General features: G+C 49.5%; 9 protein-coding genes across 10 annotated transcripts; 2 read left to right on the forward strand and 7 right to left on the reverse strand.

Moving 5' to 3' along the window:
• Window positions 1-241: 241 nt before the first annotated feature.
• FOXG_21543 (uncharacterized protein) lies at window positions 242-673 on the reverse strand (the record flags this gene model as incomplete). The annotated part of the gene is made up of 1 exon (XM_018401888.1): window positions 242-673. The coding sequence occupies one exon, from the start codon at window positions 671-673 to the stop codon at window positions 242-244; it is 432 nt and encodes a 143-aa protein (XP_018253994.1).
• Window positions 674-1,404: 731 nt separating this feature from the next.
• Window positions 1,405-2,736, reverse strand: FOXG_14271 (uncharacterized protein). Its single transcript, XM_018394340.1, has one exon. The coding sequence runs from the start codon at window positions 2,369-2,371 to the stop codon at window positions 1,709-1,711; it is 663 nt and encodes a 220-aa protein (XP_018253995.1). The 5' UTR covers window positions 2,372-2,736; the 3' UTR covers window positions 1,405-1,708.
• A 1,199-nt stretch (window positions 2,737-3,935) lies between these two features.
• On the reverse strand, window positions 3,936-5,052 carry FOXG_21544 (uncharacterized protein). Its single transcript, XM_018401889.1, has one exon. It carries the CDS (start codon window positions 5,000-5,002, stop codon window positions 4,214-4,216), a length of 789 nt encoding a protein of 262 aa, XP_018253996.1. The 5' UTR covers window positions 5,003-5,052; the 3' UTR covers window positions 3,936-4,213.
• Window positions 5,053-5,354: 302 nt separating this feature from the next.
• On the forward strand, window positions 5,355-7,416 carry FOXG_14272 (uncharacterized protein). The gene is made up of 2 exons (XM_018394341.1): window positions 5,355-5,523; window positions 5,579-7,416. Exons 1-2 carry the CDS (start codon window positions 5,371-5,373, stop codon window positions 7,274-7,276), a joined length of 1,851 nt encoding a protein of 616 aa, XP_018253997.1. The 5' UTR covers window positions 5,355-5,370; the 3' UTR covers window positions 7,277-7,416.
• A 635-nt stretch (window positions 7,417-8,051) lies between these two features.
• On the reverse strand, window positions 8,052-12,998 carry FOXG_14273 (uncharacterized protein; the record flags this gene model as incomplete). The annotated part of the gene is made up of 5 exons (XM_018394342.1): window positions 8,052-9,122; window positions 9,549-11,997; window positions 12,090-12,364; window positions 12,498-12,577; window positions 12,677-12,998. 5 exons carry the CDS (start codon window positions 12,996-12,998, stop codon window positions 8,052-8,054), a joined length of 4,197 nt encoding a protein of 1,398 aa, XP_018253998.1.
• Window positions 12,999-16,547: 3,549 nt separating this feature from the next.
• FOXG_14275 (uncharacterized protein) lies at window positions 16,548-20,932 on the reverse strand (the record flags this gene model as incomplete). Of its 2 annotated transcripts, none has more annotated exons than XM_018394345.1 (2): window positions 16,548-19,205; window positions 19,289-20,932. In XM_018394345.1, 2 exons carry the CDS (start codon window positions 20,434-20,436, stop codon window positions 19,088-19,090), a joined length of 1,266 nt encoding a protein of 421 aa, XP_018254000.1. In that variant the 3' UTR covers window positions 16,548-19,087. The 2 variants fall into 2 exon arrangements, with proteins under 2 accessions (XP_018254000.1, XP_018253999.1); XM_018394344.1 differs by having other exon boundaries at window positions 19,277-20,436.
• On the forward strand, window positions 16,576-18,465 carry FOXG_14274 (uncharacterized protein). Its single transcript, XM_018394343.1, has one exon. The coding sequence runs from the start codon at window positions 16,743-16,745 to the stop codon at window positions 18,027-18,029; it is 1,287 nt and encodes a 428-aa protein (XP_018254001.1). The 5' UTR covers window positions 16,576-16,742; the 3' UTR covers window positions 18,030-18,465.
• A 1,040-nt stretch (window positions 20,933-21,972) lies between the features above and the next one.
• On the reverse strand, window positions 21,973-23,407 carry FOXG_14276 (uncharacterized protein). The gene has a single exon (XM_018394346.1). The coding sequence runs from the start codon at window positions 23,172-23,174 to the stop codon at window positions 22,050-22,052; it is 1,125 nt and encodes a 374-aa protein (XP_018254002.1). The 5' UTR covers window positions 23,175-23,407; the 3' UTR covers window positions 21,973-22,049.
• Window positions 23,408-24,801: 1,394 nt separating this feature from the next.
• Window positions 24,802-25,202, reverse strand: FOXG_21545 (uncharacterized protein; the record flags this gene model as incomplete). The annotated part of the gene is made up of 2 exons (XM_018401890.1): window positions 24,802-24,816; window positions 24,870-25,202. The coding sequence occupies 2 exons, from the start codon at window positions 25,200-25,202 to the stop codon at window positions 24,802-24,804; spliced, it is 348 nt and encodes a 115-aa protein (XP_018254003.1).
• Window positions 25,203-27,900: the final 2,698 nt, after the last annotated feature.

The following is a 27,900-nucleotide window of genomic DNA, read 5'->3' on the forward strand; positions in this document are numbered from 1 at the left end:
ACTAGCGATTGTCGTTGTTGGTGCGGCTTGGCGTCTCAAGACAAAAAGGAAGACTCGGATTGGGGTGCTGAAATTATTCTACACAATCCATCGGCTGGTTCCATCGGGGCGCTGTCTGAATATTTCTGTCTTCTTAACTACTGTATGCTTGCGAGTTTTGTTATTTCCGACACAAAACCAGGGGCAGTTGTGAGGCTGACGGGGAATGCCCCGGCAAGCAATGCAGGATGAACAGAATCTGTTAGCGCCGTCGGGGTTGCGACGCATGTGCGCGAGCCCGGTCCCTTTCGGAAAAGCAAGGATGGACAGCGTCGCCTGCCAGAGCTAGCCACCACAAGCCCACGCCACCCTGGAAATTACCCCATCTAAGAGAGCCCTGTACGCTCGATTTGGCCAACATGGGCCAGGGAGAATGAGCCTGGTGGGGCCCCTCGCTGTTGTTGCCTTTCTGTGTGCCTGGTGAATTCTGAGAGCGGCGGCATGCATGTAACGCAGGCGACACGGAACGGTAGGTAAAAAGGGAGTGCGGGCGGAGACGAGGTCCACATTCGTCTTCCCGCCAGCAACGGCAAGACCAAGTATGTTGCTTGTAGGCAGGTCGGGAAAAAGAATTGACACCAATAGTATTAGCACGGCGGTCAATGTGATGCTTGGATCGACCATCCTCAGACATTTATGTTCGTTCGAAACTCGATTGGATGACAAATCGAGCTGTTTTGCGAACAGCTAGGTGGCTTGGTACTGGGTAGCGACCGCGCTCAATCAACAAGCCTCTGATAGGTCTACCGAGGTGCGCCTGTTAGACGTCTTGTCAGAAGATATGGAGATTTCTCGTGGACACCACTCTTGACGTCAAAGGTCTCAAGTCTCTATCGGCTTGATACTTGCCTGTTGTAGTGGAGGTCCAAAGGCCGTACTCAGCAATCTGAACCGCGTGACTAAAAGCGAGGACGATGAGAATTCCTTACAAGGAAAAATAGTTCCCATGATTTTTGGTGATCAGGAAGGTTAGCCGTGGTCATAGAAAAGTAGAAGGACTGGCACTCGGTCTTGTGGTTCAAGATTTTGTATTTGGAGTGTCGGAGGAGAGTGCCATGTTCTGTTTCACGTGACCAATGATGCTGAGCGATAGCTGTTGGATGATATGTCACAGGGTTTGAAGTCCGATGCGACAATGAGAAGTGAAACTTGCATTCTGGGCTTCTTGACCACAGCCCTTGTATTGATACTTGTTGAGAATGATGGAAGTCTGCCTTGCCGGCTGAGCCCCCCGTCAAAGCCACTCTGAAGACTGACCCCACTAGCGCCGCTAGTTTCCGAGTCCGTGAAATCATCGGATAATGATTGAGTGAGACACGCAGAGTGGCTGAGCCAATATATGACTAAGGGGTTCAGGGTAGTAATCTCTCCAAGATCTCCCCTCCCAACGGCCGGCCGCAAATGAGCGTTGTCTGGTTATTGGAACCATGTTAGCCATTACATGATGGTTCTTTTTCTTCTAGCCATAATTCTGCGCGTACGACTCCTGAACTAGTCCTCGACAGAGGCAGTATCCATTTCGCGGTCAACTGTCTTAGGTACCTATATGAGGAATTGCAAGCTGTAAGAATAAACTTGAGGCAGGTAACACAGGTAACAAAGAACACGGTAATTTTCCCCCCTTGCAATATAAGCTTCTACTAAAAGTTTCCACGATAACCATTAAATCTTATATTGCAATGGAGCCCTTAGGGCTTTGTTGCAAGAAGAGATCAAGAGGTCTGAATACCTCTAGTTTCTCTCTCTCGACAAACCCACCACAATCCAAGGCTTGAACAAAGGCTAGATACACGATGGCAGCAGTATACCGAAGTGTTGTCGGCAATGACTGCGCGCGTTCCGAGTCTTGGCAATACATCCGCAGGTTCTCCGTTATCTTCAATAACTCGACCTCGCCAAATATCCTATCACGAATCGAACAGGCTTTCGAGACTTGACGCAGATCGTCAAGTACCTCGGGGGCCAACACGCCGATTTTATCGGTATCAACGGTAAAGACTGCATCAATATTGCCCTCTTCGATTGCGATCCAAACACGCCGGGCGGTGGACTCTTCAACAAGTTTGCTCGGGTCGAGGCCAAGGAACCGCCGAAGCTTACGGAGGAGGATGACGGCAAATACGAGTTGCTGACGGAGAAACTTTGCTTGAGGCGCCTCAGGTGGTGGTTGGGCTGAGAAAGTTGTAGGCCGATTGACTAATTCGTCGTCCGCATTGTTGAAAGTGTCCGCACTGCTGTCTATGTCTGTATTGCTACTTTGGCATGAAAAGATGGAAGACGGGCGTGGAGATGAAGGTGCCGACGACACAGGGATCAATTCATCGCTTGGCATTGCGCGTTGGTGAGGACCGACCAACGAGTGTAGTGTTGGTTTGTCGATTCTATGGTGTGGATCGTTTTCGGCGTGGCAGACATCTATAGTATGACAGTGAAGCTAAAATCTTCGGTTCTTATACACGGCTGACATCCTTTATAGCAGATGTATTACAGCCGTCAAAGACCCCAGCACACAATATGCATGTCCCTCAGTCATGTCGCTCCCTCGGCGTCTAACGACTAGTATCAGTATGATATATTTGGCCGCCGGATAAGGCTGGCGGCTTCTGTCACATTTACAGCGCAATATTTGAAGTGAGATGAGAAGGGAGTCTCTACAGCAGTCCCTGGAATGAAGGGCTTTCGTTACATTAACCTACATCCGTCGGACAGGAGAGTGAATCAATTATCGAGAATCTCATCTTGCGCTGGTATCGGTTAGTTAAACTGTACTTTTTCATCATGGAGCAGTGATCAAGCCCTTGTGGTTCTGATAGCAGACAGCTGTAGCTTATATGGCATGTCATATTCTGCACTGGGATGGCCATGATGCGGCTGAAGAACATGGTCGTCGGCTCCGAGACGCGGAATGTGCGTCCCCTGAACGTCGCAATAGAAGTTCGCCAATAGCAACATCTGTAACCATGTGAATTATGGCGGTGAGGCTCTACATCCCTGTCGAAATAATTGTTAGGTGTTCATACAAGGGACAACGCAGCATGTGATAATGCAGGCCACACTCAGCCGAAACGTATCAGAATAACCCAGACCAAAGAGAGGGTTGAAAATATTTTTTTTCCCTAGCAGCTTGGAGAAGTTACCTGCAGATCAGGGTTTCGAAGTGGCAGGAAAACCATAAATGATGGGTAGTGCTCGTTCCTAGCCGTCTCCAGTTTCCCTGTAATAGAGGCGAGAATTTGATGTGTCACTTAGCTAACAGGTTGTCGCGTGTGGCTTTTCTACAATGACACTATTAATATCATGAAAGCTTGTTCTATCGCGAGTAAAATGTAAACGATGGTAGAAAGGGAAATGATGGACGTGCAGGGGAAAGTAATAAGGGAACGTGTCGAACGGCGCTTAATCTGCACCCTCGTCTCAGCTTCTGGGATGTCGAGTTAGGTTTGATATACACATTGAGTGCTGATGCCGTCCACGAAGTCGTATCGACAGCTCCTCAAATTCTTTTTGAGGCTCTAAATTTAGGGTTGTATTGGTCAACGGGTAGGGCTTTCGGCGTGCGTCTTACTCACTCTCTAGGGTACCCCACATACCCTTATCCAATTAAACTAATACTATCAAATGTACTTCCTTCTACTAAAATAGCAGTCTAAGACTTAGGTACCTCTGGTTATACAAGTTACAGGTCGTAACCTTGACTGCCAGTGTTATGCCCCCTTGAGGCTGGTGTTCGTGGCGTATTGATCAGCAGCTAATCGATACTGGGGTTTAAGCCCATAGAAATACATCAATGGTGCTTCCTGGGAATCAAAGGGATGCTTATTCATTTGGCAGCTTGGTTGTAGTGCGTGACATGCATCAGATAAATGGAAAGATATTTCTCGACACGGCTAGAAACCTGGACTCAAGGATCGTATTCTCAAGAGATTCTTGATCTATAATGTTGGTATCTTTGAGCCATTCGTTCGATTGACAAGTCTGGCTATTGATACTAATTTTGCTGTAACTTGGTACCTCATGTTCTATTTCTAATGAATTGACAACAGGCCCCAGTATCGCTCTCTTCCCATACCTGCCCCCAACAGAATCGAAATCAGTCTTCCGAAGAAAACCATAAGGAATGAGAGAAGCAAGAATCGGATCAAGAAGTAGAAGAGATATCCATCCAGCCCAATTCCTAAAACATCAATCTCTTATCGACAACACGCTCGACTAGAGCGTGTAGACACGCTTTATACACTTCCTGTACGTCCTCAATTTCAAATCCGCTCCCAGTCTGACAATATTCTGTTACATATTTCCGACCCTGGGCATGCCAAAAGACTCTAGCTTGCAAGACCCTCTTCTCGCCCTCAGTGTCCATGGTTGCTGAAGGATACGATTGTGATTCAGGAAAGACCAACTTGTATATGTACTCCCAGCGTTGCTCGGGACCCAGGTCAGTGTAGTCTTTGGATTTCGTTTTGTTTCTCAGTTGGCTTTTCTGGTAATGGTTGATACCGTCTGGAACTTCGAGGGGCCCAGTTTCGCATTTTCTCTTCATGATATGCTTATCGCATTCCGCCACCGTTTCAAAGGTCTTTGAGCACATTGGACAAGATGGTGGCTTCTTGTGATGGCGTTTCATGTGCATGATCACGCTCTCAACCGAACGAAGATCACAACGTGCAAGGCAATGTCGATATCCCTCTGGGTTTGAAGCATAGAAGGGGCATTTGAAGTGATCAAGTTCGCCAGGTGCCGCAGAGGACCGTGTAGCTTTTGAAAACTGTTGCATGGCTTGAGATAAAATATGGTTCATGGCATCTTCAATCTTTTCATCGGTATAAAAGGCGGAGTCCCTAAGTTGACCCTCACAACAAGACTCATCTTCCGGAATGTTGTCTTCCGAGCTGGAATAGTCGTCACTGGAACGCATAGATTCCTGAAACCTTGAGGTTGAGTTTTCGGAATTGAGACCAGGCATGTCCGTAACGAGAGATGATGCGGGGTATTGGAGTGTGAAAGATACCGAGCCGGCCTCAAAAAAAAAAAAAAGATACTGTGATCTTAGCGTTTGCGTCAGCGGATCAACGTTCTCCCAGAACAACGTAAGATAAGCCATTTGTTGGAATTTTTGACATGTAATAAGGCATAAAAGGAGGCACACCGTATCCTGGTTGCGTGTCGCGTGGCGTTAATCTGCCTCGTACACAAAAGCGGGGAATGCGGCTCAACTAACACCGCTGTCCGTTAGTCCAGATGGGGAGGGTATTTAACCAGCAGTGAAATTTAGTGATAGGCGGCGGCTGATTACCTGAGGTACTTCCTTTACGTGCACATGAACTTGAATCAATGCTAGCCATGAGCCTTCTCAAAATGCCCATCGAGATTGTTTCTCTCCTCGTTGAGCTCCTCGATGCTGAAGATGTGTTTAACATGGCCCTGACTTGCAAATATTTGAGCTACATTCCTTACGATAGAAAAATGTGCCGTCTTGCACTCTTGGTTCGTGTCGCAGCCTCATGTCTTAGTGAGGTAGTCCCCGCTAACAGTACCTCAGAAAATACCATATTCTACAGAAGCTCAGGAGGCGCACTCTACCAAGAACTTCCCAAAAGCGTTCCGTAAACTTGCTAAGCGACGAATGGCTGTCCAGTCCGCGGAGCCATGGACAGTCGCCATCGTGGCTATGGCAGATCAGTTCATTTATACGAATGGTCACTTGTGCTACACTGTTAATAGCAAGCATCTCCGTGTACTCGACACCCTCCACAAGAAGCCTACATTTGAGTTAACAGTCGATGTCGCACTGCTTCTCAAGGCCGCAGTGAGGGACTACGATCCTCAAAGTTCGCATACATTTAAACCCCTTTACTACGCGGAGGGCGTCGTATCATGTCTCGCCACTCAAGTTCTCGAAGACTCCACCACATGCAGCTGGCTCCTCATCTTCGAGCTAATAGAATCTCCCAGATGGGTTGTTGTGCAAAGGCCAGATTTAAGCTACCCGTCCTTTGTGCGCAATGACAAGAATTACCTATTCTGGGGTTCAAAATCACATGCCAGACTCGATGGTAGCTCCAGATGGGGTATTCATTGCCTTAATCTCCAGACTCGCAAGTGGGCAGATTCGCAGCTGATTCTATGGGACCTTAACGGGGAAAATATTGGGTCTGACATCTGCTTTGAAATCTTCGATGGACAATTTTACTGTGTTTCGAATACGTTCAGAACAGAAGCCGACGATGGAATGCGTAATAACTTCTACCAAGTTTTGAGGTTTCCTGTAGATAATGCAGTTCGTGAAAAGTGCGAGATACCTCCAATGCGCAACCTCTGGCGTCTCCATGACTCAGAGTGCACAGTGGACGAGCGTTGGACGTCGTTGCAGCTTACCAAAGACGAGAAAACAGGCAATCTCCTCATCGTTGAGACTCGAAAGGAGTGGTTCCCGGGAAATGCAGGCAGCCAGAGGACGTGCTACAGAAAGGAGCTTCAGTTCGAAACACAAGCAAAAGTTCCTCGCCCAGAGCATTCTCTACACACTCCGCTCGAGTCGGCCATGGGTAGCCTCGAAGAGGCGGAATGGAGAAGCGAGGATCATATTGAAGAACGGTCAAGTGAGAAGATCCACATCGGTGATGGCCCATCTGATGCCACAGCATACACCCTCCAAGAATGCTTTGTGCGTTCATACAATACATCGTGCAATGCTTTCGTCGACCTTGTTTATGAAGGTGACAACCCTGACTCGGGGTTGCAACTCAGAGTACAGCCCTTGAAACAAGAGACATCAGTCAGAATGTGGCCACGAGACCAGGAAGCATGCCACCCCCATAACGACTTGGCTCAGCTCCAAGGTGCTGTCAGCCCCATCCAGCCGATCAGAGAAATCGAGTGGTTCATGGACGAGCGAATCTTAGTATATTCACCAACTCATATGGCATCTAGACAATTGAGGCCCGTCATTCTCATCTCATTCGATCCAGAGCTTGTTCTTCCAGGCTTTCCCAATTATCTAGCACAAATTCAAGATTCAAACGACCATTCCGATGCCGCTCCCCTTCTGGAAACCAGTGGCGGACCAAATGGGATACCATGGTCATCGAACCAGGATATCGACGAGCTTGTCTCGCCAGGAGAAGGGGATCCAAAGGCATGTGCCAGCTTTGTCAGATCACGCCCTTCACTTTATCAGACGATGAGTATGGGTAACGGCGATGCACATGGCTTTGATCTCTCATACCCATGTCTTTAATGATGAAACTGTGGGTGTTATTGCGGCCTCAAGCCTTTTGGACGACATCAAGACCTTCAAAAGCCTTACTAAGGCTTGTCATGGAAGTAGCGTAGTTCTCTTAAAATTGGTAGGTATAAGAAAACTGTAATTAATACAGAGTGTTATTGCTAGGTGATATCCTGCTTTGCTTCAACGGTCCCATCAGGCCGGCCAGGCTTGGAAGAACTCAAAACCTTCTAACACTTTATTTTCTTTAGACTGATCTCTGTGAGTTTTCGAACTCGGGGCACATATTGAAGAACCAAATCGATGTGGATGTAATCCTGAGCATTCAACAATGGCTCAGTATTTAGAACAACACACTATCATGTCACATCTGAGGCATACTATTGGAAGTAAGTTAAGTTATCAACGAACGCCGAGTTGAGAAATGCAATGCGGGTGCTTGGAGCATACCGAGGTGAATGAAGATCCGTTGCTTGCGTAGGACCCCTTGCAGAGAACTTACAGACAGTGGCACAGCACGCCATCATTTACCACAGCACCGCCTAGCATTCCTGGCCGGACAATTTACTGTGCCCCGACTATTGATTTAGTGCACGGGGACTCAGTATACTTTCGAGGGCTAGCAGGACTTGAAGCTTCAAATTAAAATACAAAGAAGATGTGACATTCTGATTTTGATCACAATACTATTGCTGCTGGGGGTTTGCAACGACGAGAAAATTGGTAGAGAGTGGTAGAAAAAAGTGAAATACAGTCTGGCGCGCTCATCGCCGTCCCAAGGGACGTCCTAGATCATCTCATTTCGGTTCAAGCTGGTTGACAAGTGCTTGTTACGCGAATCAGTGGGTGACCGCAAAGCATCTGAGTTGAATGACACTGGTGGAGGGGACTTCATCTGTCCGGTCATGGAAATGCTCTCGTAGGGAGCCTCGAAGGGAGGAGATCGGACATACTCCTTTCGACTGCGGCTGGCAGATCGAAGTCGCTCAGTGGCCTTGTGAATGCGTCCTGAGATACTGCTGCTATCTCGGATGCTTCGACCCCAGTTGTGGCTCTTGTGGGTAGCTGCCGGAGGGCTGGCCTCTGAAGCCTGATCATTGCCAGACGACAAATCGTCGTCCATGACGATCTCGATCATACCCGATGCAACAGCACCCGCCTGTTGATGTCGCTGGGCGTGTTGAAGAGGGGCAGGAAGCGGCGGAGGTGGCGAAGCCAAGTGCCTGAGTTCCTTAAGAACTGGAGGTGCCGGAGGAGGGGGAGGGGGCATAGGATCCTCGTGAGAGCGCCGTCGCTCACCGGGAACAACTTCCTCAATGCGCCTAACGCTTTTTTTGCGTGCAAAACGTGCAGGGGGCTGGCCGGGCTTATCTGGAATAGGGGCAGACATGCTGCGAGGAATAGGAGGTCGTGCCGGTGACTGGTAAACGGTCGATGGCAGCAGAGTAAGACTAGGCTCGGCGACGGGCTGCTCTCTCTCAGACGACTGTTGAGGTGAGGTTTCAGGAGAGTATCTTTGAGAGAAGCCGGCTGGAATAGCGGGAACGTCGGGTCTAGGGGTGCTTCCTGATAGATCATGGTTACCCTCGATGATAAGCCTTATGGCCTTTGGAGTTGCCGGAAGTCCAATCACAAGACCATTACGGGCGTACATGCTTCTTTGAGGTGGCTCAGTAGCACTGCGAGGAGGGATATCGTCAGGCAGAGGCTTAGGCTCAGCAGTTTCAACAGTAACCGTAATGGCGGGAGAGAACTCGTTGGGATGGGGGATAGAAGGTATCTGAGCATGTTTGGCCAGAGACTTGCGGCTTCCTTCGAGTTCCCTGGCAGCCTGTTCCTTTTTACGCTGACGCTCATGCTTCATTTGCTTAAGATCACCAGCATGCTGAGTTGAGGCAGCTCTGCCATGAACAGAGACAGATCCGTCAAAGCTTGCGGCTTCAGAGTTAGCCCTGTGTCTGTGCTCCGAGACATCCTGCTTAATCGATGCTGGTGAGTTAAGACCCCGGCTACCGCTACGGCTATGCTTGTTTCAGAACTCCTCTTGCGCACCCATGGCTGCTCTATAGTCCTCCTCATCCTCAGAGCCCTGGTATTAGTGGACGGCAGCACTCAGAGGCAAGGCTGAAGAAGGAGAACACTGTACAGAGTCCTCTCTGCCTTGACTGCGGCCACGGAATGTAAGGGCTGGCGGGCGAGAGCGACCTGCTGGGCTCCTGCGACGGCTTCCACGGCTTCAATTTCGACTCTTTGGCTTCACAGTTGATTCACCGACCTTGCGTACCGTGTTTGGCTCGCCGACTTGGCCATGTCGCGGAGTGCTTAAGTTCAGCAAGTCCTCTGAAGACATGGGAGTCGGGAAAGTAGGTGATGGCTTCGTTTTGGACCAATTGCGAGCGCTTACACGATCACGTTCTTCAGAAGGTTCACGAGAGCGAACTACTCGTTCTCGGCTTCCAGGACGACAGCGTGAAGCATCCCGAGTTCTCGACTGGCTACGTTGGCGGCTGCGCTGTCTCTTGGAGTAGTGGTTGGCTGCATCCAGGCTGTGGATGTAATCTTCTCGGTTTCTCACAGCTTGGTGACGAATATGTCGTCCTGCGCTCGATGCGGAAGTGGCAGAACTCGTCACAGAGGCAGGACCTCTGCGACGGCTTGGCCAGTGGTAGCGGGTAGAAGATGTAACAGACTGCTCTGGAGAGGTAACGTCTTCGTGGGCGTGTCCAGGCTGTAGCTGCAAATTCAACCCCACAGTAATGCGGTCGCGAGAACCTTTGCGATAGCTACGCGATGCTTGCTGCATTTTCAATATGGTAGCATGATCAGGGGGTGGTGGGAAATCTTTTTCACTTGGTTGGACGACGCGTTGAGCATGCTCCCGCATCATCATCGGGCTTGCAGTGGCAGCACGTTGCAATGCGGTACCCATCGCCATGTTGTCATTGCCAGACGGTGTTCGAGCATGACCAGATCGAGGCGCATAGTCATAAGGAACGGCAGAGAGCTCAGCCGATCGCAGTGCATCTCGGTTGAGCTTTGATGGAATCTCACCAATGGACGGCAAACGGCCACGTCCTCGAGCAGAGACCGGGGTATTGAATCTGCTGTTGTTTGAAGGGCGGAGGAAGGCTGTCGTGGCCTCATTGTTAGAGGCATGCGAGAAGGCGGGTGAACCGGCTGAGTCAGCGATAGGAGTAACACCGGCAGCAATAGGAGTTTGGCCACCGACATCTGCAAAGAACTTAGACTTCTGAGTTTGATCACCAAACGAGGTGATCAGCTTGAGTGCAGACGTCTTTGCGATGCTGCGTTGGGGCCCACGTTGAACGCCGGGAGGTGAGAGAGGCGGGCTTAAGACCTCAGGAATACTAGGAGTCATAGCCTGGAAGTTAAGTTGCGAAGCTGATGGAGAAGTCCAAGGCTCAGTAGACTCCTGGTCGGTGCAAGCAAAGCATCGGGTTGCCAGCTGCTGTTGGCCATGTTGAACCGCCCACTCTCCCCATTTCTTGATAATGGCAGCTTGGCGTTCCCAAACACTAGGGGCTGAGAGGCATGTGAGGATCAGTGCCTCCATGTAACGCTTGTGAGAGATATAAACCTCAATAGCGTCATTGTGATCACCCATGCCAAGCATAATAGTAACTGCTGTGTGCACGTCGCCAGCCTCAAGCAGACGCTGGACGTATGTATGGCCAAGCTTCTGTTGTGAGGTATGGCCGCCGATTCCACTCAAAGCCAACAACATCCAGTCAGAAGAAGTCATGTTCTCGAAGTTAGCGCTCATGATATTAAGATCAATATCGCCAAGCCATTTGGCTAAAAGAATACGACTGGCAGATCCTTGGGGATGTCTGCTCATCTCATCCCTAATCAGATCTTCAACCTCTTTGTTCCATCCGAAGATGGTGTTGAGCATTTGACGGCGCAGATCATCATTGGTGAGACGAGCACTGTTAGCACTCATAGCATGCTTGTAAGGAATATCGCTAAGACATGCCCGAGTAAACTTGAATAGGTCGTGAACTTTGTTGTCGTCAGGGCTACGGGGAACTTCATTGCGCAGGCGAGAAGGTCTTCTTCGTGATCGGCTTGAGACCATGGAAGGAACACTTGTAGTGCCAAGAGAACATCCCATGGAATAAGTGTCTAAATCTCTCGTGTTACCATGAGCACTGTTGCCAATAGTTGATGACCTGATCGAGGTTCCAGCCGAGATATAGGTGTTTTCTGACAGTCCTCTTGACCTCATGGATCCGGGGTAACCGCCAGGGGTTTGGGACGACCCAGCTGAGGATTTCGATAAGGATGAAAGTCCACTCCGACTTGAGACAGGGCTAGCTGATTCGTAAGGCTCATTACCAGAGCCGTAAGCTTGGCGTCGAGTCAGGCGAGCAAATGGCGATAGGTGATCTTCCTCACTCCCGGAAATATCCATATACAGGGGAATAGAGCTCGTCTCAGACTCGGAGGCGATAGTAGTAGCCGAGGTCGCTGATCGATCACCACTTTCTTCTGAGACTGGAGGAGAGGGTGGCAATAGGTTTGCTGGGTGTTGGACATTGGCAACCATGATGGCCGGGGAGTTCAGGTCGAATTGCTGCACGGTATTATTGGGTCCAAGGGTGAACAACGTGGCACCTGGGCCATAGACGGCGAGGCCGCGAACAAGATCAAGAGTCGGGATGGGATCATGGGTGACGTGCTTTGTCCTAACATCCCACGACTGTGTTTGCCTGCGCATATGTTAGTTGATGATAAGGAGTCATGCAGCTAAGCGCGCGCGTAGCCTAGGGTGTTTTATGGTGATGGCAAGCTGCAAACTTACGAGTCGGAATACTGAATTATGCGACCATTCTTGGACCATCCCATCCAGTTGGGTCCATTCATGGAGATCTCATCCTTCCTAAGGTTTCGGACCACTTTTGCAGGGTCATCGGCGCTGTATTTCTTTGCCACGCTCCAGACTCGTAAGTCACCATCCAGCATCTGGACAGCAAGTTTATCGGACTTTTGCCGAGACGAAGAAGCATGCCATGCGAGGTTAACGATGGGTGACGGCCCTATGGAGGTGGTGAGATTGTGTAAGATGGTGAAGCGTGGCTGCAGGGTTGCAACAAATAGAGAGCCATTTTGGTAACTATGATCGTGTTAGTGAGGCTTGAATTGCAGATGCAGGAGAACCTCACCCGATAGCAAATGTTCGACAATCAGATAATGGTGCCAAGGCACTTACAGCAATCTCGTCAATAGTGCTTGAAGAAACGTGTTCGGATGTTGAAGGCTCAAATATGATGAGACTTCCGCTTGTGTTGCCTTCAAATAGTCAGTCGTTATCGTGGTAAACCCATTTCAAGAACTTGCCAAAAGCAACATTGCCGTTCTTCATCCATGCTGCGACAGTTAAATGCTTACAACAAGCAAGTCGAGAGATCTCGTCGCCTGTCATTAGATCCCACACAATAGCTATTTGGCCAGCATCATAACTAACAACAAAGCGACCACCATCAGCCTCACTGTGGTTATCGGCTGCCAATAATTGAACGTAGGATGCGTGTCGTGAAAATATTCGTTCAATGGTAAGAGTATCATGGTGACAGCAGACTACGGATGAGCCCTGGGCGTACAGAAACATAGACGCAGTGGCGGCGCAGGGGTCCAAGTCCATTGAATCGGTAACATGAGGCATCGTGGTGCTGTCTGGGACCTGCGCCGTCTTGCGCATTGTTGCAGGCATTTTGCTGCTGAAACTCGTTGATCGGTGCGATTCCATGACGAATCGGTCACGTGGAGGAAGTGATGGGCCTTTTGAGAGCCTTGAGATGGTCGGCCGATTGAAGTGCCGGAAGTTATGTATCTCCGTGGCACGATTCACAAAGTTTGAATCGGAATTCCCTGGCGAGGTTCGGGGCAACAAGATAGTTATCCTGGAAAAAGATTGTGTAAGATGGTAGAGCTGAGGAAATCTGGGAGTGAAAGGCGACTCACTGGGCATCGAGTCTTACCGATTTTTCCGGAGTTACCGCTTATATGATGACCATCTATCGTGAGCTAGGCGTCACAGCTTCAAGCTTGGCAATCATCAGGTTCAGATCAGCGGTCAAGGTAATGGGCGATGTCGGGTCAAGGAACAAGGACGGACGGCGGACAAGGAACCCGAGCGGTAACAATATGGCATCTTCATGAAAGATTACCCTATTGGCACCGCGGCCAACAGCAGGCGGAGTGGACGACCACCATGAAATCAAGGCTCCGCTAGTCTATCACGCTAACAGGGGATCAGATAGTGCTGTATGGGGTAGGTATCGTGACGTGAGTGGATCGGATGAGGAGTAGACAGCCATCGACGAGGGAGAGTATGTGAATGGAACATGCCAGGCCTTCAAATCTCTGTCGGAACCACAGAGGGTGGACAGATGATTGCCGACAAATCGCGTTTGGTGTCGTTATCCTCAAGCTAAAATGGACAACCGTTGGACGGGCATATGAACAAGGATGTAAATCCAGACCAATATTCAGCTGAGGGGACAAGAGTACATTGTTATTACCGTTTGAGGGTTGTTTCTGGCGAAGAGGATTGTCATTAAAGTCATTGCGATTGAGAGCGCTCTCACTATTGCCTTTTAGGTGAGCATATGTGATGCTTGGTAGGTCCGGAGACGGTCCGAGTGCAGACAAGTTAGCGTAGTGACAAGCAGGAAAGTGAAGCGCTTGCACACCGGTGGATCACCTTTCCAAGAGGCAATCACCCCCGCCCGTCCGAGAGTCCTTTTGGCAACGTCTGCAATCAGAAACAGATGCCGTGCCTTGGCCTTGTTGGAAACGTCGAATGTTGAGGCCGCCCGCCAGCCGACGATGCGCCGCGAACGCCAATGCACAGCGGCAGACCCATTTTTTCGCAAGGCAAGTTGATCTTTCATGACTTAACTATCCTTTACAGGGTTATGATCATCTTCTGCGACCTTCAGTGTCGGAACATATTCCATGGCCCCGGTCAACAACCACCGCTAGACGTTATCACGTGTGGGCCCCTGGTCCCTGACATGGCAATGCTTCCACTCCATCTGTCTACACAGGACATCGAGGGACGTTTTCCCAATAATACTCGAGTGCCTGCATGCAGATAAATTTGGTAGCCGAAGCAATGCATCTTTCTACAACAGCAGGGAAGAACTGCTGCAGTACACTACGACTTATGAGCTCGGTAATAGTTTTCCCGCCAAATTCCATTACTTGGGTACGTAGAAAATTAAGATGATCGAGTAGAGGCCTATCTTTCACTCTACATGGTCTCTTGGTAATGAATGACTTCACCCCCACCATCCCTGTCGTCACTCGCCCTGTCCATCCAAGCGAGCTGCTTGCCCGTGGTCTCTGTGAGCGCGAAGGAAGGTACCCCGCACATAATTTTCCTTTTCAGGATGGGCAAGGCTATGTTTGGCCTGTTGTGTCATTTGCACTGTGCCATGCCCGCTGTTTACCACGTGGGGAATGGGAGAACACCGACCGAAGAGTATTTTGGAGAGAACGTCAGAGGGATGTGAAACAAACGGTCAAGCTAGCAGCGTTCACACGTCTGCCCATCTCTGTAAAGATTTATCCCTACTCTTTAGCTATGTGTAAACGTCTCAGACTACGCATGAGCGTATGAAACGTTGCGATCTGAAACCTTATCGCTGTTGCTTCCATGTTATTGGATTTGATTCGCCTAGGTTGCTCTATGCCCGAGTGTAACGCCACGCCGATCGACCTTTTAGCCCAAACTTGAGAGATGGATTCAACATGTTAGTATGAGCGAAGTGATTGCTTATTTGCTTGTCAGTCACAGCGCCACTATCCTCTCTGACACTACCAAGATTATCGCCAGCCTACTCTGGTCGGATGTAGGGTAGAGTCACGTTGACTAGCAAGTGCTTTACCAGTCACTAACGGCAAACAATAGAACATGCCGCAGAATGATACGTCTCTCTCCTCATGAACCTGCATTTCCGGTGCCACAATGAAGGGTCGATTGTCAACAATTGCTCAGACATAATTTGCTACTTCGCCCTGCGATACCGCCCGCCCTCAGAGCTTTGCAAACACGAAACAGACCTCTTGAGAATCCACTTAAGACCCAATCGATAGATCGGTGCATTCGTGTTCCACTGTCTTCTAAACGGCCCCCGTGATGGTTAAATGCCCGTAGCACCGGACCAATCAGGCCACTCAGTGTTGCTGTCAGTTCCAATGAAATCGTGCGAACGGATTGCCCCATGAAACTACTTCCAAAGTCAGGATCTTAATAATTTAAGCCAGCAAAGACTCTGCAGACTTTGTGATAAACGGTTTCTCGGTCGGATGCTCAACTCCAAGGCGAGGGCATTGCGACGTATCGCAGACTGACGATCCATCGATTCGCCCTGTTGGCCAGTTCATAGCTCCGAGAGATTAGAACATTGAGGCGCCTCATATCTGCATTAGCCTGATGTAGGTAGCATCCGCCAATTCGAGCCGGCATCAGCCAGCCATGAAAGCGCAGGGGGTCTTGCTGCATGGGGTCCACTCTCGCCTTTAGCCTGACCCTCCAGGGGTGAAGCATGCTTCCTCATCCTCGTCAACTTACACACCTTTGAGCCCAGCTGCACACCCATTTCATTCGTCTTGCGGTCCCGGGGATGTGTAGCCCACTGATTGAATTGGCTCACCGCAGGTGATTCAATTTTCTCATTGGCCGCCTTACTGAGACTAAGATATTCTACGTAGTAAAGTCTTATTGGGTGACGAAGCTTGTTCTGTAAGGCAAGCATATTGACGCGAAAATGCTGTTTCCTCTACTAACTGATCTGTCACACAATAACACGCATATAAATAGCATCACGTGAAGTAATTGTGTAATAGCTAATTGATTCATATGGCCTCTTTTGGCCGGCCCAAATCAGCATCGCCATCGCATCGTCAAATGGTTCAAAAGTAGACTTTGCCTAAGTTCTCACATAAACAGGGGCGAGGAAAGGCCCTCGGCTATAATAAATTGGCTGTCGGCGGGGCAAATGAAGGCACTGGGCGGGGTACCACATCCGCCAATGCACCTGGATATGTTTGGATGACTTGCTGCTTTTCTTTAGGTTTCTGCAGGAGCCAGGGGTCTCGGAGGTGTTGGCGTGCGAGCGGATATGCTCCCCGGATGACAGGGAACAGAAATGAGGTAGTGACAATGTAACAAGGATCTAGAGGGGAATTCCAGGTAATCCGATGTACTTTCAATGGAAGGTCTGTGTACACCTTTCCCACAGATTAGTCACCAGATAAAAGGTCCGATTTATAAGTAAAGACAAAATCTGCCTCGATGGTAACATTGTAGGGGCCTCAAGCTGTTTCAACAATAGGAAGTGTTGCCTTCATTTCATCCATCAATGTGTCATCTGCCAGTTTCCCATGACTACAGCCATACCATTCTACTTCAACCAAATTATTTACTCATTAGGGGAGCAATATTCCAATGGGTTTGGACATACGAAATATTCTAAACGGCTCATCGGCCTTTGACAGAAGCACATCTTCGTCCCAAGCGACCCAACCACCCAGCTTAACATCCGAGCCCTCTCCTGGAGCATCATCATGCCCACAAAGCCCGCATACGCCAACAGATCTCTCAGGTACAGCTCCTGGGCAGGCGGTGCCTGTTAAACGGCCCTTGGAGGATGGGACGACCGAAGACGTCAGGTCACAGTATCCCAATCTACATCCTCCAATTGGAGTATCGACTGGGCCTTCCTCAGCGATATCTGATCCTGGTAGATTGCGTTCACAGGCGCTAACTGCTCCCCACGAAACACAAGCTCCCCTCTTTACTTTACCTACAAGTCAAGCGCCAGGTCGCCTGCAACCACCTCCGGCGCACCTTCAAGCTTCACATTCTCCTAACATACAGGCTGGTTGGCCACTCCCCCGTCCCACGAGTGAAGCTATCTCGTCATGGTCAGAAACACTACAAAGGCCTGCTATGTGGGGATCCCTTTTCGGTGTTCAGGAACAGCAAGCCTTCATGGCGCTTCCGGGAAGCGAGACACCCATACCCGTCCATATGGACTTTTCCCAGGCGTCCAAGAAGGCAGACGAGAAGAGACAGAGAAATGCAGTGGCATCGACCAGACATAGAAGGAAGAAGAAGCATGCGCAGGAGGAAGATGCAAAAGAATTACAAAAGCTTCGGAATGAAAGGCGCATTATGGAAATGTGGATTGAGGAGTTGATACAACATCGGGACTTCTATCGTGAACACCGCAACCGTTTACGAGACATTGTCGCAGAAACCCCATCGATAAGTGATCATGCAACTGGACCTCCTAGTCCTACTATTTCGACAAGCAATTCTTACGCAGAGACCGGGTCATTGGCATCAGGACCATCTGGATTCATGGGTTATGGTGGAGATACGGTTTCGAACGCGAGACCGGTCAAACGCCGTCGAGCCGATGACCATCCTGAATACTCGCTACCACCATATGAATCCCCTGCGAGCGGGCACCTGATTGCATCTCCCAGTGGACTACCTCCGATGCCGATGCCAGGCTACGGAGGGTCACCACGGCCATTCTCTGTGACATCCTCAGCAAACGGTGAGAGGTTGCCGCCATTGAGAGCAATGGGGGGTCGACCCCCTACTGGTTCACCCCCCGGATCAAGTGTGCAAGAGCAGGACCCGCGAACCGGTCAGTGGGTTCCCGTTCAGCCTCGAGTTCCAGAGACTGGGTGGGCAACAAGAGACACTCATCGTAGGGCTTAATGTGATGGAATTTATTTGAGGTTTTCAGTGCGATACAGGTAGGGAGGCTAGTGTCCCCAGCGCCTTTAATATACCGGAGTAGTTCAGGCTTTTAGCACGGTTTTGGTGACGAACGGATGGGATTTTCGGAAGATGCATCTGTTGGTCCAAGACGAATTTATCACATTTGTTAATGTTGTCTCACGTTATTCGTTTTCCTTCTTCTCCATCAGGCTCAGTGTTATCTGTTGGTCTAAGTTGAGAATAGCCAAAGACATATGCAGCCCGTTCACGGACGCACAGAATGGCCGTTAATTACTATGGCAGATATTTCGGTGTACGGCACGGCAGACGTACGCCCTTACGTAGAAGCAGAGATCAACCAAATCCATTACTCTTGCGGAATCTCCATTTGTAAAAGCGCCAGACCTTATGCATAACCTCCCGTAACGATCTATCCCGCAGTTTACCTCCCCCTCCGATTCATGGGTCCGCGTGACCGCCAAAGGCATGATTCACTATGCTACTGACGGTATTGGGATGCTTCTTCCCAAGTATCTCTTGTCGGAAATGTAGGGTAATAAAACCGTCAGGGAATTCCCTTGGCCCTAAGCTAGGATGCAGCGTGAAGCCAATACAGGTGGCCAGGCCACGGCGTTGGAAATATCACAGCCACCCGAGTCTGCGCCTGGGGCATTAAGAAAAACGAATAACCGCTGTAGAGTAGTAGAAATTGAGAGAGTTTCTGTTCTTAAATATATTCTGGTACGCTCGCTAGCCAACGCCACGCCGACGCAAACAGTATACTCCTTGGAAACAAAATGGTGAGGAAATATAACACAACCGGGTATTTGAGATCCGAACGCCTCTTCTGTACCTCCAAACCTTCAGTCCGCTCAATCAGTGACCGTTGGCAACATGAGAAGCCCGACGTCGCCTAACCCGTCAATCGCCAGGTACTCATACACATGATTTTAAACAAAGAGTGCATCTCATCAATTCAGCTTGGCATAAGTCGTTACTCATGCTTGTCCGGACTTTGCTCTTGTAAACCCACTTTGTACCCCCATAACATTCATTTATGGCGGTGGGTTGCGACTTCGTCGATCGCGATTGGGTCCATCTGGTCGCTGAGCGAGTACAGCTCTCAGTTGCGGGTCGTCCCTGTCTTTGTCTATGTGATGAACACGGACATGTCTAGAAACCATTAGCATCAGAACCTAAATTCCGGAATGCTATATCTGGCTGCAGCGCAAGGATTGACCAGCAAGTTAACATACCGCTGAAGGTTATCTGGACGTGGATATTTGTGTTCCCTGTCAGGGCAAAAAGGGCAAACGTAGCCTGGAGAATCGTGAACTAGACCATGTCTTACCATTTCATTCTTTCTCTTGAATCCCTTGCCCCCTTCACTTCTCGGACATCCTTTGACTGGACAATAGTGTGGCCGTACTGACGAGTGCACATTCATATGAGAGTTGAGAAGATATTGTGTCTGAAACGGTTCCACATGGCATCCTTGGACTGTACATGTATATAAGCCGGTAATAGGCTGCGGATGTGTCATTCCATCAATGCTCATCCGGTCGGTAATTGAGGTTGAGTTGATCGAGACTGATGCGGCGGGTGAAGAGGCAGAATGATCGGTATTCGGAGTCCCGGTAGCATTGCTACTACTATATTCCGTTGTGGCGCGAGCGTGGGTACCATTTGCCGGCTCATAATCTATACTCCCCTCTGCCGTAGAGTGCGGGGAGAGTGTTCGATATCTATCTGGTGCTGAACGGGGTGATGGCGGGAGATTGGTAGTCAAACTGAACTTATGCCCTAGATTTGCAGCTGGCGAAGGAGGGAAAGTCGAGGATGGGCCTGGGCGAGATCGACCAAGATCTTGTTCGGATGGGCGCTCTGGGGGTAAGTCTCGGAGCTCACCAAGTGTTGAACGAAGAGACGGGAGAGACTGTGATGGAAGAGTCTCCTTAGACTTGCCTGCTGGTGCGCGAACCCCATGGTGAAGCGGCGGTAAGGCTCCGTTAGACGAAGGCATGAGTGGCGATGTGACTCTGCTACCGGAGATATTTTCCCGCGCAGACAGACCGTTGATCGGGAGTGCGTCTGCAGCGAGGTTGCCGTCGACCGCACCATCTCGCCACGATTCTTCATCTGGTGAGTCTTCGCCGCATGGAAGGTTTTCGCGGTCGACTTCGCGAGCTATGTCGGGATTGCGTCCGCCGTCGAGATTATTTATCAAGTTGGCATACCCAGAAGTTTTATAAAACTTGCTGTTACGACTGGCTTTAGTTGTAGGTATAAGGGGGGGAGGACTTGGAGATGACTCTTGGAGCTTTAGATGTAGCGGTTCGAGTTTTGGGCTTTGAGGAGCCACGCCATCCGGGTCGTCTGTACCGTTCTGCGTAGCTAGGAACATCGTTGTCGAGTTGGTGGTGATTACTCAAATCACAGAACATGAGATAAAGAAGTTGGGGAATGGGGTGGGAATATAACTCAAAGTTCGTAGCAAATGCATGCAAGCAGACCGAGAGAAGCGACATGCCGGTGTTGGTTCGTATTCTAATTCCCACTTCTCCTATAGATCGCTGGACAGTACTCGGAAGCGACATTCAAGATGCGTGTGTTGTCAGCACTCAGTAATTACCAAGCCGAGGCTTTATTCTTGCGACGCGAGCGCGGTGAGTTGTTCGTAAAACAATGCTGTCGAGGTGGTAGTGTATTCACCGATCGCGGGGCAACGCGTAATATTTTGGAGACTCTGCCCGCCCGATGAGCGAGAGAAATTCGAAAAGGGGATTCGGACCTTTTTGTGTTCGAGAGATTGGTGTTACATCTCCTGTCTTTCGTTACGGTCAGTTGGCTGAGAACGGGAGGCTCTCCGGATGAGGCTCTGCTTTGTTGTTGTTCTTGTTTTGGGGGCCCTATGACAGTGCGTATTAAGCGACATCGTGCTTCAAGCCTAACCTATATCGGAATAGTGTAGCCGACAACTTAGCCAATAAAAACAAGTCTAGCTGGTGCGGGGCAACCGACATCTTTCGTGAGAACTCCTTCTTTCCTGCCAACTCCTTGCTCTACCTCGGAATTTTTGGGACGAAGAATCTTTCAGACCTCTCCCACTGAAGAGGAGATATGTAATACATATTTACATCAAATAACATGGGCAAAGTAAAGCGCTACTAGAATGACTTGAGGAGAAATGCAAGGAGTCTCTTCAGAAAGGCCTAGTGTCGCACTGGATGTGCTTAAAGTGGATTGAAAGTCGGGTCATTCATAATGAGCAGCAGTAGTGAGTTGATTGGTTCTATCTTCTGTGTGGGGTATTCCATCCCACAGGTTTTACTTTAAATCACCCAGCTTGATTACTAAGGGCTGTTGTTCCTGAGGATCATTGAGACCATGCCTGGCCTGCGACACCTAGGGTAAGGCGCTTTCAGGCAAGACAGATATCCCATGAAACATTGTTGTTTCTTTCTCTCGTAAAAACGGGAATGCATTCCTTTGCTCACCCTCTGGCCAACGCCGGCAAGGTATCAAGGTTCTAAAATTGGATGCCGTACTCCAAAGGGTATTCCTACGTCAGTTCAAGGCTAGTGGCCTTGGGTATGAGTCAAAGATCTCAACTTTTCGCAGTGTTCTTTTTGACAAACTTCACATTTATATGTGACACCTAGGCAGTAGCATGCCTATCGTTCCCGTTCAACAATCCCGTATTTGAGATTGGCAGTTCATCTAAAGAGGGCGGATGCCTTAGAAGGGCCATGGCTTTACCGCAACTCGAATCTCCTTTTGATGCTGGCAAGAAGTAAGCTTCATCAAGCGTACAGCAGCCCAAAGAGATAGAATGAAACAGGATCTCCCCTTCTATAACTTCCACAGCTCATACCAGCATTTGCACATTATTTTGCGGAGACGCATTTCATCAATGGAGTTGCAATCACGATGAGGATAGTCGCGAACAGATCGAATCAATAATTCTATAGTACATCCTACTCGCAACTCTAAAAGCAAAGAAGCAGAAACACTACTCTATGGTTTGGGACTGTGCATCGCCGGGGTTGATCGATACTGTAATTTGGGAGGCTCCATCTCGACATCGATGCCCTCGTCGCTTCCATTATATTTTGACACCATATACATAGGCGCCATGATCTCCAATTTGTTCTCCAAATCGTTCTGCTCCTCTGTGGATGCTGGTTTGCTTTCCTTCGGGTCAGCGACGTTGTCGCAACATATGACAATGGGTTGTCCCGTAGGGACCTGAACTATCTCGCCTGTTTCCTTGGCCAATTCGGGCTCTCCAGGCTCGACGCGTTCCTTCTCGGCCTGAGCCATCGAGAGGATCTTAGTCAGTTTCTTCCGCACCTTTCTGATCTCATTATTGCAGTCGCTGTCGAGAAGGAACTGCAGGGCACCATGCTCACACACCCTCTGCACGAATTTGAGGCCCTTGTTCAGCTTATCGTATACGTCAGGCAGTTGATCGTCAACGCCGGATGAAGGGAGCCTATCATCGTTGTTCTCATCCTTTGACACATCCTGGTCGGCCAATCTCTTGAAATGAGCCTTTCGCGCCGCCAACTTGGCATTGTGTATCGCCTGTATAATCTTTGAGGCGTACTTCACAAGATCGTCAAAGGCTTTCTGTACATAGTCGTCATAGTAGACAGTCATCGTGCTTTGCGTTCGGTAAAATTCGGGAAAATCCTTGTCGGAGTTCATGGATGGTGGCTTGGGCTTCTTGGTGACTGTATATTTTGCTTTGTCTCGCTGCACCCTGAGAATTGTTTTCTGTTTATGGATGGAGCCGGGGCTTGGAGTATGTACCCGAAATGCCTCTGTCTTGCCTTGTGTCTCTGCTGTGTTTTCGCCGGCGCCGTCTTCGACGATGTCTTCGTTCGCCGGAGCCTCGGTGTGGATTACTGGAGGGCCATCTCTAGGCTTGAGTGACTCGGTGGAGCCTCTGTTGCGAAGTGACTTTGTCTCTGCATTCTTGCCCTCTGTTACATCAGCAGCGGCCAGCTCGGCCTGGCGTCGGTCAATTTGGCCGCTGAGGTCGTCAAGTTTCTGCAGCCAGTTTGGGACATTGTTGACGAGATTCTTAAGCGCATCCATAGCCATGTCACGAAAGTCGGTTTCTCGCGGTGGAGCCATATTGAGATGATGATACCCGAAGTCCGATGCGTATGAATTAAAACGAATAGTGAAATGCCCAGGAATTCACCGTTGAACGGGACGTGAAGCTGAAATGTCGAGGTGAAACAATTACAACGAAGAATATAAAGATTTCAACACCACCAAGAAGATGAGAGGGTGCTTAAGTAATAAAACATGTATTCCTTTGCTGGGAGCCCAGTCTTTAAATGTCTCACGGGATTCAAGAATCCTTAACCTTGCCAAGCAAGCTCCTGTCTAGTGCAAGACACGCTCGCGAACAGCGCGGCCACAACAGCTGATCCTTGTCAAGTCCAAGCCACTAGAGTTGTCTCTTTTCTCTCCCGCTTTACCCCCCGAAAACAGGGAGGCTTGTCGTTGCTTATTCGTGTTGGTGCTGGGGTCTTTTTGAAGGGTCGTAATTGATATGGGGTCCAATCGGTACATCCGCAGACGCCCCCCAGAACGTCACGCTACTCTTTTTCTACGCGCGACATGGGCCAGGGGGACACGGAAGTAATCCACTCAACGCTTGTACCTGCACGTATCATTTTGCATTGGCGCTCAATTGTGCATATGCAATGCGCCTCTCTCGTGCAGCCCGGGTACAGACCTTCGCTTGGCCGCGAAATTGGTCAACATTCCCGACATTCACCGGAACCCAGCTCTTCTGCCGGCTGTCACGATCGGCAGTCATTCCCAGTACGGTTAATACCAGGCATGGTCAAGTTCTACCACACAGAGGCAATCAAGGAGTCAGCACAGCAGGAAACTCTGCGTATTTGGAGAACATGACAAGACCGCATGGATAAAAGGCCAGCGCAATACATCATGCGATAAGCCACGTGTCAAGGCCCGTTTCACATACCAGGTCTTGAATAATCTGGCCTCGCCGCTGAACCTTGATATTTTATAGCGCGGTCATCAAGCTGCAAGGACTTGAATCCATCTCAAGCGCGTTCCAAGGGGCATGAGTCGTTACTCGGCCTTTCCCAATCTGCTTCGCAACTCGACGACGCCAGGATGTCATTGATCGACTCTACAATTTACATGCTAACTAGAGACGGCCAATCCTGTCGACTGTAGCAGTACATTGGCAACAGCCTCGGTGACAGTGAAGCCAAGGTGGCTCATCCAGGTATCGCCATGTAGCCAGCGTGCCCTTGGAGGATTTGGGTTTGCCTTCTTACTAGCTCCGACGCAGTGCTGTTCAACTTTAGTTCGATAGCCTGACAAGACAAACGAATTCGCATTCAGACCTGGCCTGACATGCACTTCAGCTGCAGGATGCTAACTTGACCCATCTACCAACGCCCGGTCATTCAACATTTGATGCGGGCTGTGCTGCAAGCGCTTCGACTTGCCATAGCCGTGGTACTGGCATCTCGCTACGTTACTGCAATGATGGGTTAGCCATTCATGTTCTCTTTCTCGTCGCGCATGATGCCCATCCTCCGACACCCATAGCCCACGGCATATGTAGGAAGCACAGCAACACGATTCCAATCCACGCACAGGCCTCTCAAACTCATGTTTCGCCTTCCTGTCACTATTTTCCCTTTCCTTGGGTCTCTTTCTGCCTTTGTGCGCTATGTCCAGCTCTGCCCCTTACCTCAGTCTGTCCTTCTTATTGCGTGCGGCCCTTCACTCAATGCAAATAGACATAAAGGAAAGGAAAATCATGTTTCAACTCACCTGGCCAAGGAATTGTAACCTGTGATCATGCTCCTCTCTCATACGATAGATTTGACCAAGTACTTCTTGCATCTCACCACACGTCCGCTCAATGGTGGCATTTCGGTTGCCCTCCCTCTGCCAGCGCTGAACGTCTCGACACATCTTGTCATACCGGCGCTGCTTATTCTCTGTGTCGTGGCAGATTTTGCACACATCTTTCTCGGTCTTGGTTTCGTAGACAAGCTTCAGGCCGCACATTTCGCCTATGCGGTATTCTTTATTGCACTGTTGTCGGAAGTGGCCCCAACGCCAGTAGCCGCATGCCCAGCGCGTCTGCTCAAAGTAGCACATGGCCGAAGGGTCTTTGGGTGGTAATAAGAGTTTCAGTGGCGAGTATTCGAGACGGAAAAGGCAGTGTAGCTCTAGCTAGTCCGACAGACGATAATCGGGACGGAAACTGAGTTGTAATTAAGATGACAAATTCAGGTAGACGACTGCCGTACTATGCTCAATTCAAAGACGAACAACATTGAGCGGTCAAGTAAAAAGGCGGATGATCTGTCGACGTTGGAATGGAATGACTTGGGGTTGAAAGGACGACGAAAGCAAGGCATCGAGGTTGAGAGCCTTGTCCACCAGTTTCGCAGCTCGAGAGCGAATTGCGTCAAACAGTCGGCTCGCTTTCAATTGTTGGTCGCTGGATGAACCACCAAGTTTAGGAAGGTTAGATCGACCGAAAGCTTCCTAATTGCGTATCCTGCGCCGCTGCGCAAATTAATTCTCTTCTAGTTACACTCCGGGCCCATACTGCGGGCTCATCTCTGCGTGTTCCACTTCACACATGCTACGCTATGCCCTTGAGAATAGGCTCCTCAAAGAAAGAAATGGTACCACCAGACTAATTCATTTGAGGCCAATCACTTGTGACTCTTCTGATTCATCGACAGGCACGCAGCAGCTTGTACGTAGGATAAGATCTCCAATCCCTATACCCTAACCCTCAGTGGTAGTGCATGTGAGCTACTGCAGGGAACCCATTCTGTGATCAACTTCTGAGCTTCAACACCACACGACCCTGCTGGATCTTAGTTGACAGTTGATGAGTAACTCCGGTGCTCAATTGTCTATCTGTCGCGCCATACTATTCAAATACACGCGATCAAAAGACATAGGAACATCCCGTCATTTTTTGACCAGAGATCTGTCGCCCGTAATGCGCAGGTACACGCGGGGCATCTACACACACCTAAAAGGGTAGGTGGGGTTAGAGTAGAGGGGCACAGTAAGAGCACTGACAAGGGCGCAATTGACGTATCATCTTACGGCGCGACCCCGAATCCGGCCTTCAGCTGAAGGATCGGCCGGAAGTCCCGGCGAATAGGAACCACGCGGCGGCGACGGATGGGTCGACCACTTCCCCGATGAATTATCCTGGCTGTGCAAAGAGATCGAGCGGAGCGCGAGCGCTGAGAGCGGTGACAGCGCTCACATGCATTGATCAATTGGCCGTTGCATCCACAATGAATGGAGAAGCAACCCCTAAGGTGTAGTGTGCAGCCCCGGCGTACCATGCTTTCAAGTCGTGTAAGCGGGTGAACTGAGCTCACGAAAGTTGGTGGGGAATACTAACATGCTACCAAAATTGACTAGAAACAACGAACACGCTTTAGATGAAGAGACAAAAACGGAGATAGGCACTCCCTTGTCCAACAGTAGGTGGAAGCTCAGGGGGATTAGCGGGCTCAATAGCATCGGCGGTTGGGCATGATACTCCATGCGGAGAACTGTTACGAGTTGACAGCAATCTACAACAGAGTAATAGAGGTCTTTGTGATTGCTCTAATTCCCCAAAAGGATCCCTTCGTAGCCCTCTGAGCGACAGGCACGGCCCTGTAAGAACTTTGAAAGAAGTACGATGAATGGGACTCCCTAGAAACGTCTTTGTTCTAAGGTTTAATCATTGTGGCAGAACCAAAGTCGACGGCTGCAACCTTTCGTGTCACCCATTCACAAACGCAACAATGGTAGGAGATTGCCAATGTGAAGGAGGCAGGAGAGCCGATCAGTACTGCGGGCAATTTGGATGATGCGCTGCTCTTGGATATATTGAAAGTGGACAATTACTGAGGACCGCAAATAGCATGTCCTTCCGTCCATCCACACAGTCATGGTCTTGTGTTGCTGCACGTCGTTTTTACCCTAATCCTTGACTCGAGATCAACCTTGCTTGTGCTATTCGTTTCCCTTTCCTCGCTTCCTGTCCGTGAGACTCGATTTGGAATTGGCACCCCCTTTTCGGCATTACCGCCTTTTTGCTCGATCCCTGTTCCTAAATCCCAGTTTCCATGCAACGGCTTTCACCAATGACACATCACCAGACTCTATATTATGACTCTGCCTGGACAACAACGTTGAACCTTGATGCTTGTTCGAAACCTCTTGTCTTTTCGACTCGTATAAAATTTCTTGAATCCCCCTTATGCTTGATCACTTCTTCGCAGGAACTTGCATGATACGTTGTGGACTTCAGTCTTCATCTCGTACAATCCATCGGTGCAAGATCTTCACGATTCTTGGCTTCACTTTTGGAGTATAAGCGACCCCTTTACATCTTTTATGACAATATCAGGGAAGTGCTAAGAACACTTAGCATTTCGACACTATCGCACTGCCTCCTGCATCATCTTATGTGAGAATGCTGAGTTATGTTCTGTTCTGGAGGCTAATCTTTTCCAGCAACACAAAGATACTATGTCGCATTTGATCTTGAGGCGGTTTCCACTTTGCCAAATATCATCTTCTTAGCATTATAAACCTCCCCTACAAGACACACAGGCCGTTGCTTCTGCCGACAACATGGCAAAGGCTTGTGCCCATCAGTTTCGGATGATCAAATCAGACAACACTCTGGTCCAGTGGATTTGTCAACACTGTCGCTCTGGCCCTCATTGGATGATTTGGGAATGCACATATTGTAAGCTGCATCTATGCCGACCTTGTACGCAGTTTGCTTGAGGGTTTGTTGCAGGCTGCTCGGCCAAGTCAGTGT

The sequence above is a fragment of the Fusarium oxysporum genome, chromosome 14 (assembly GCF_000149955.1).
Source record: "Fusarium oxysporum f. sp. lycopersici 4287 chromosome 14, whole genome shotgun sequence".
Taxonomy (NCBI): Eukaryota; Fungi; Ascomycota; class Sordariomycetes; order Hypocreales; family Nectriaceae; genus Fusarium; species Fusarium oxysporum.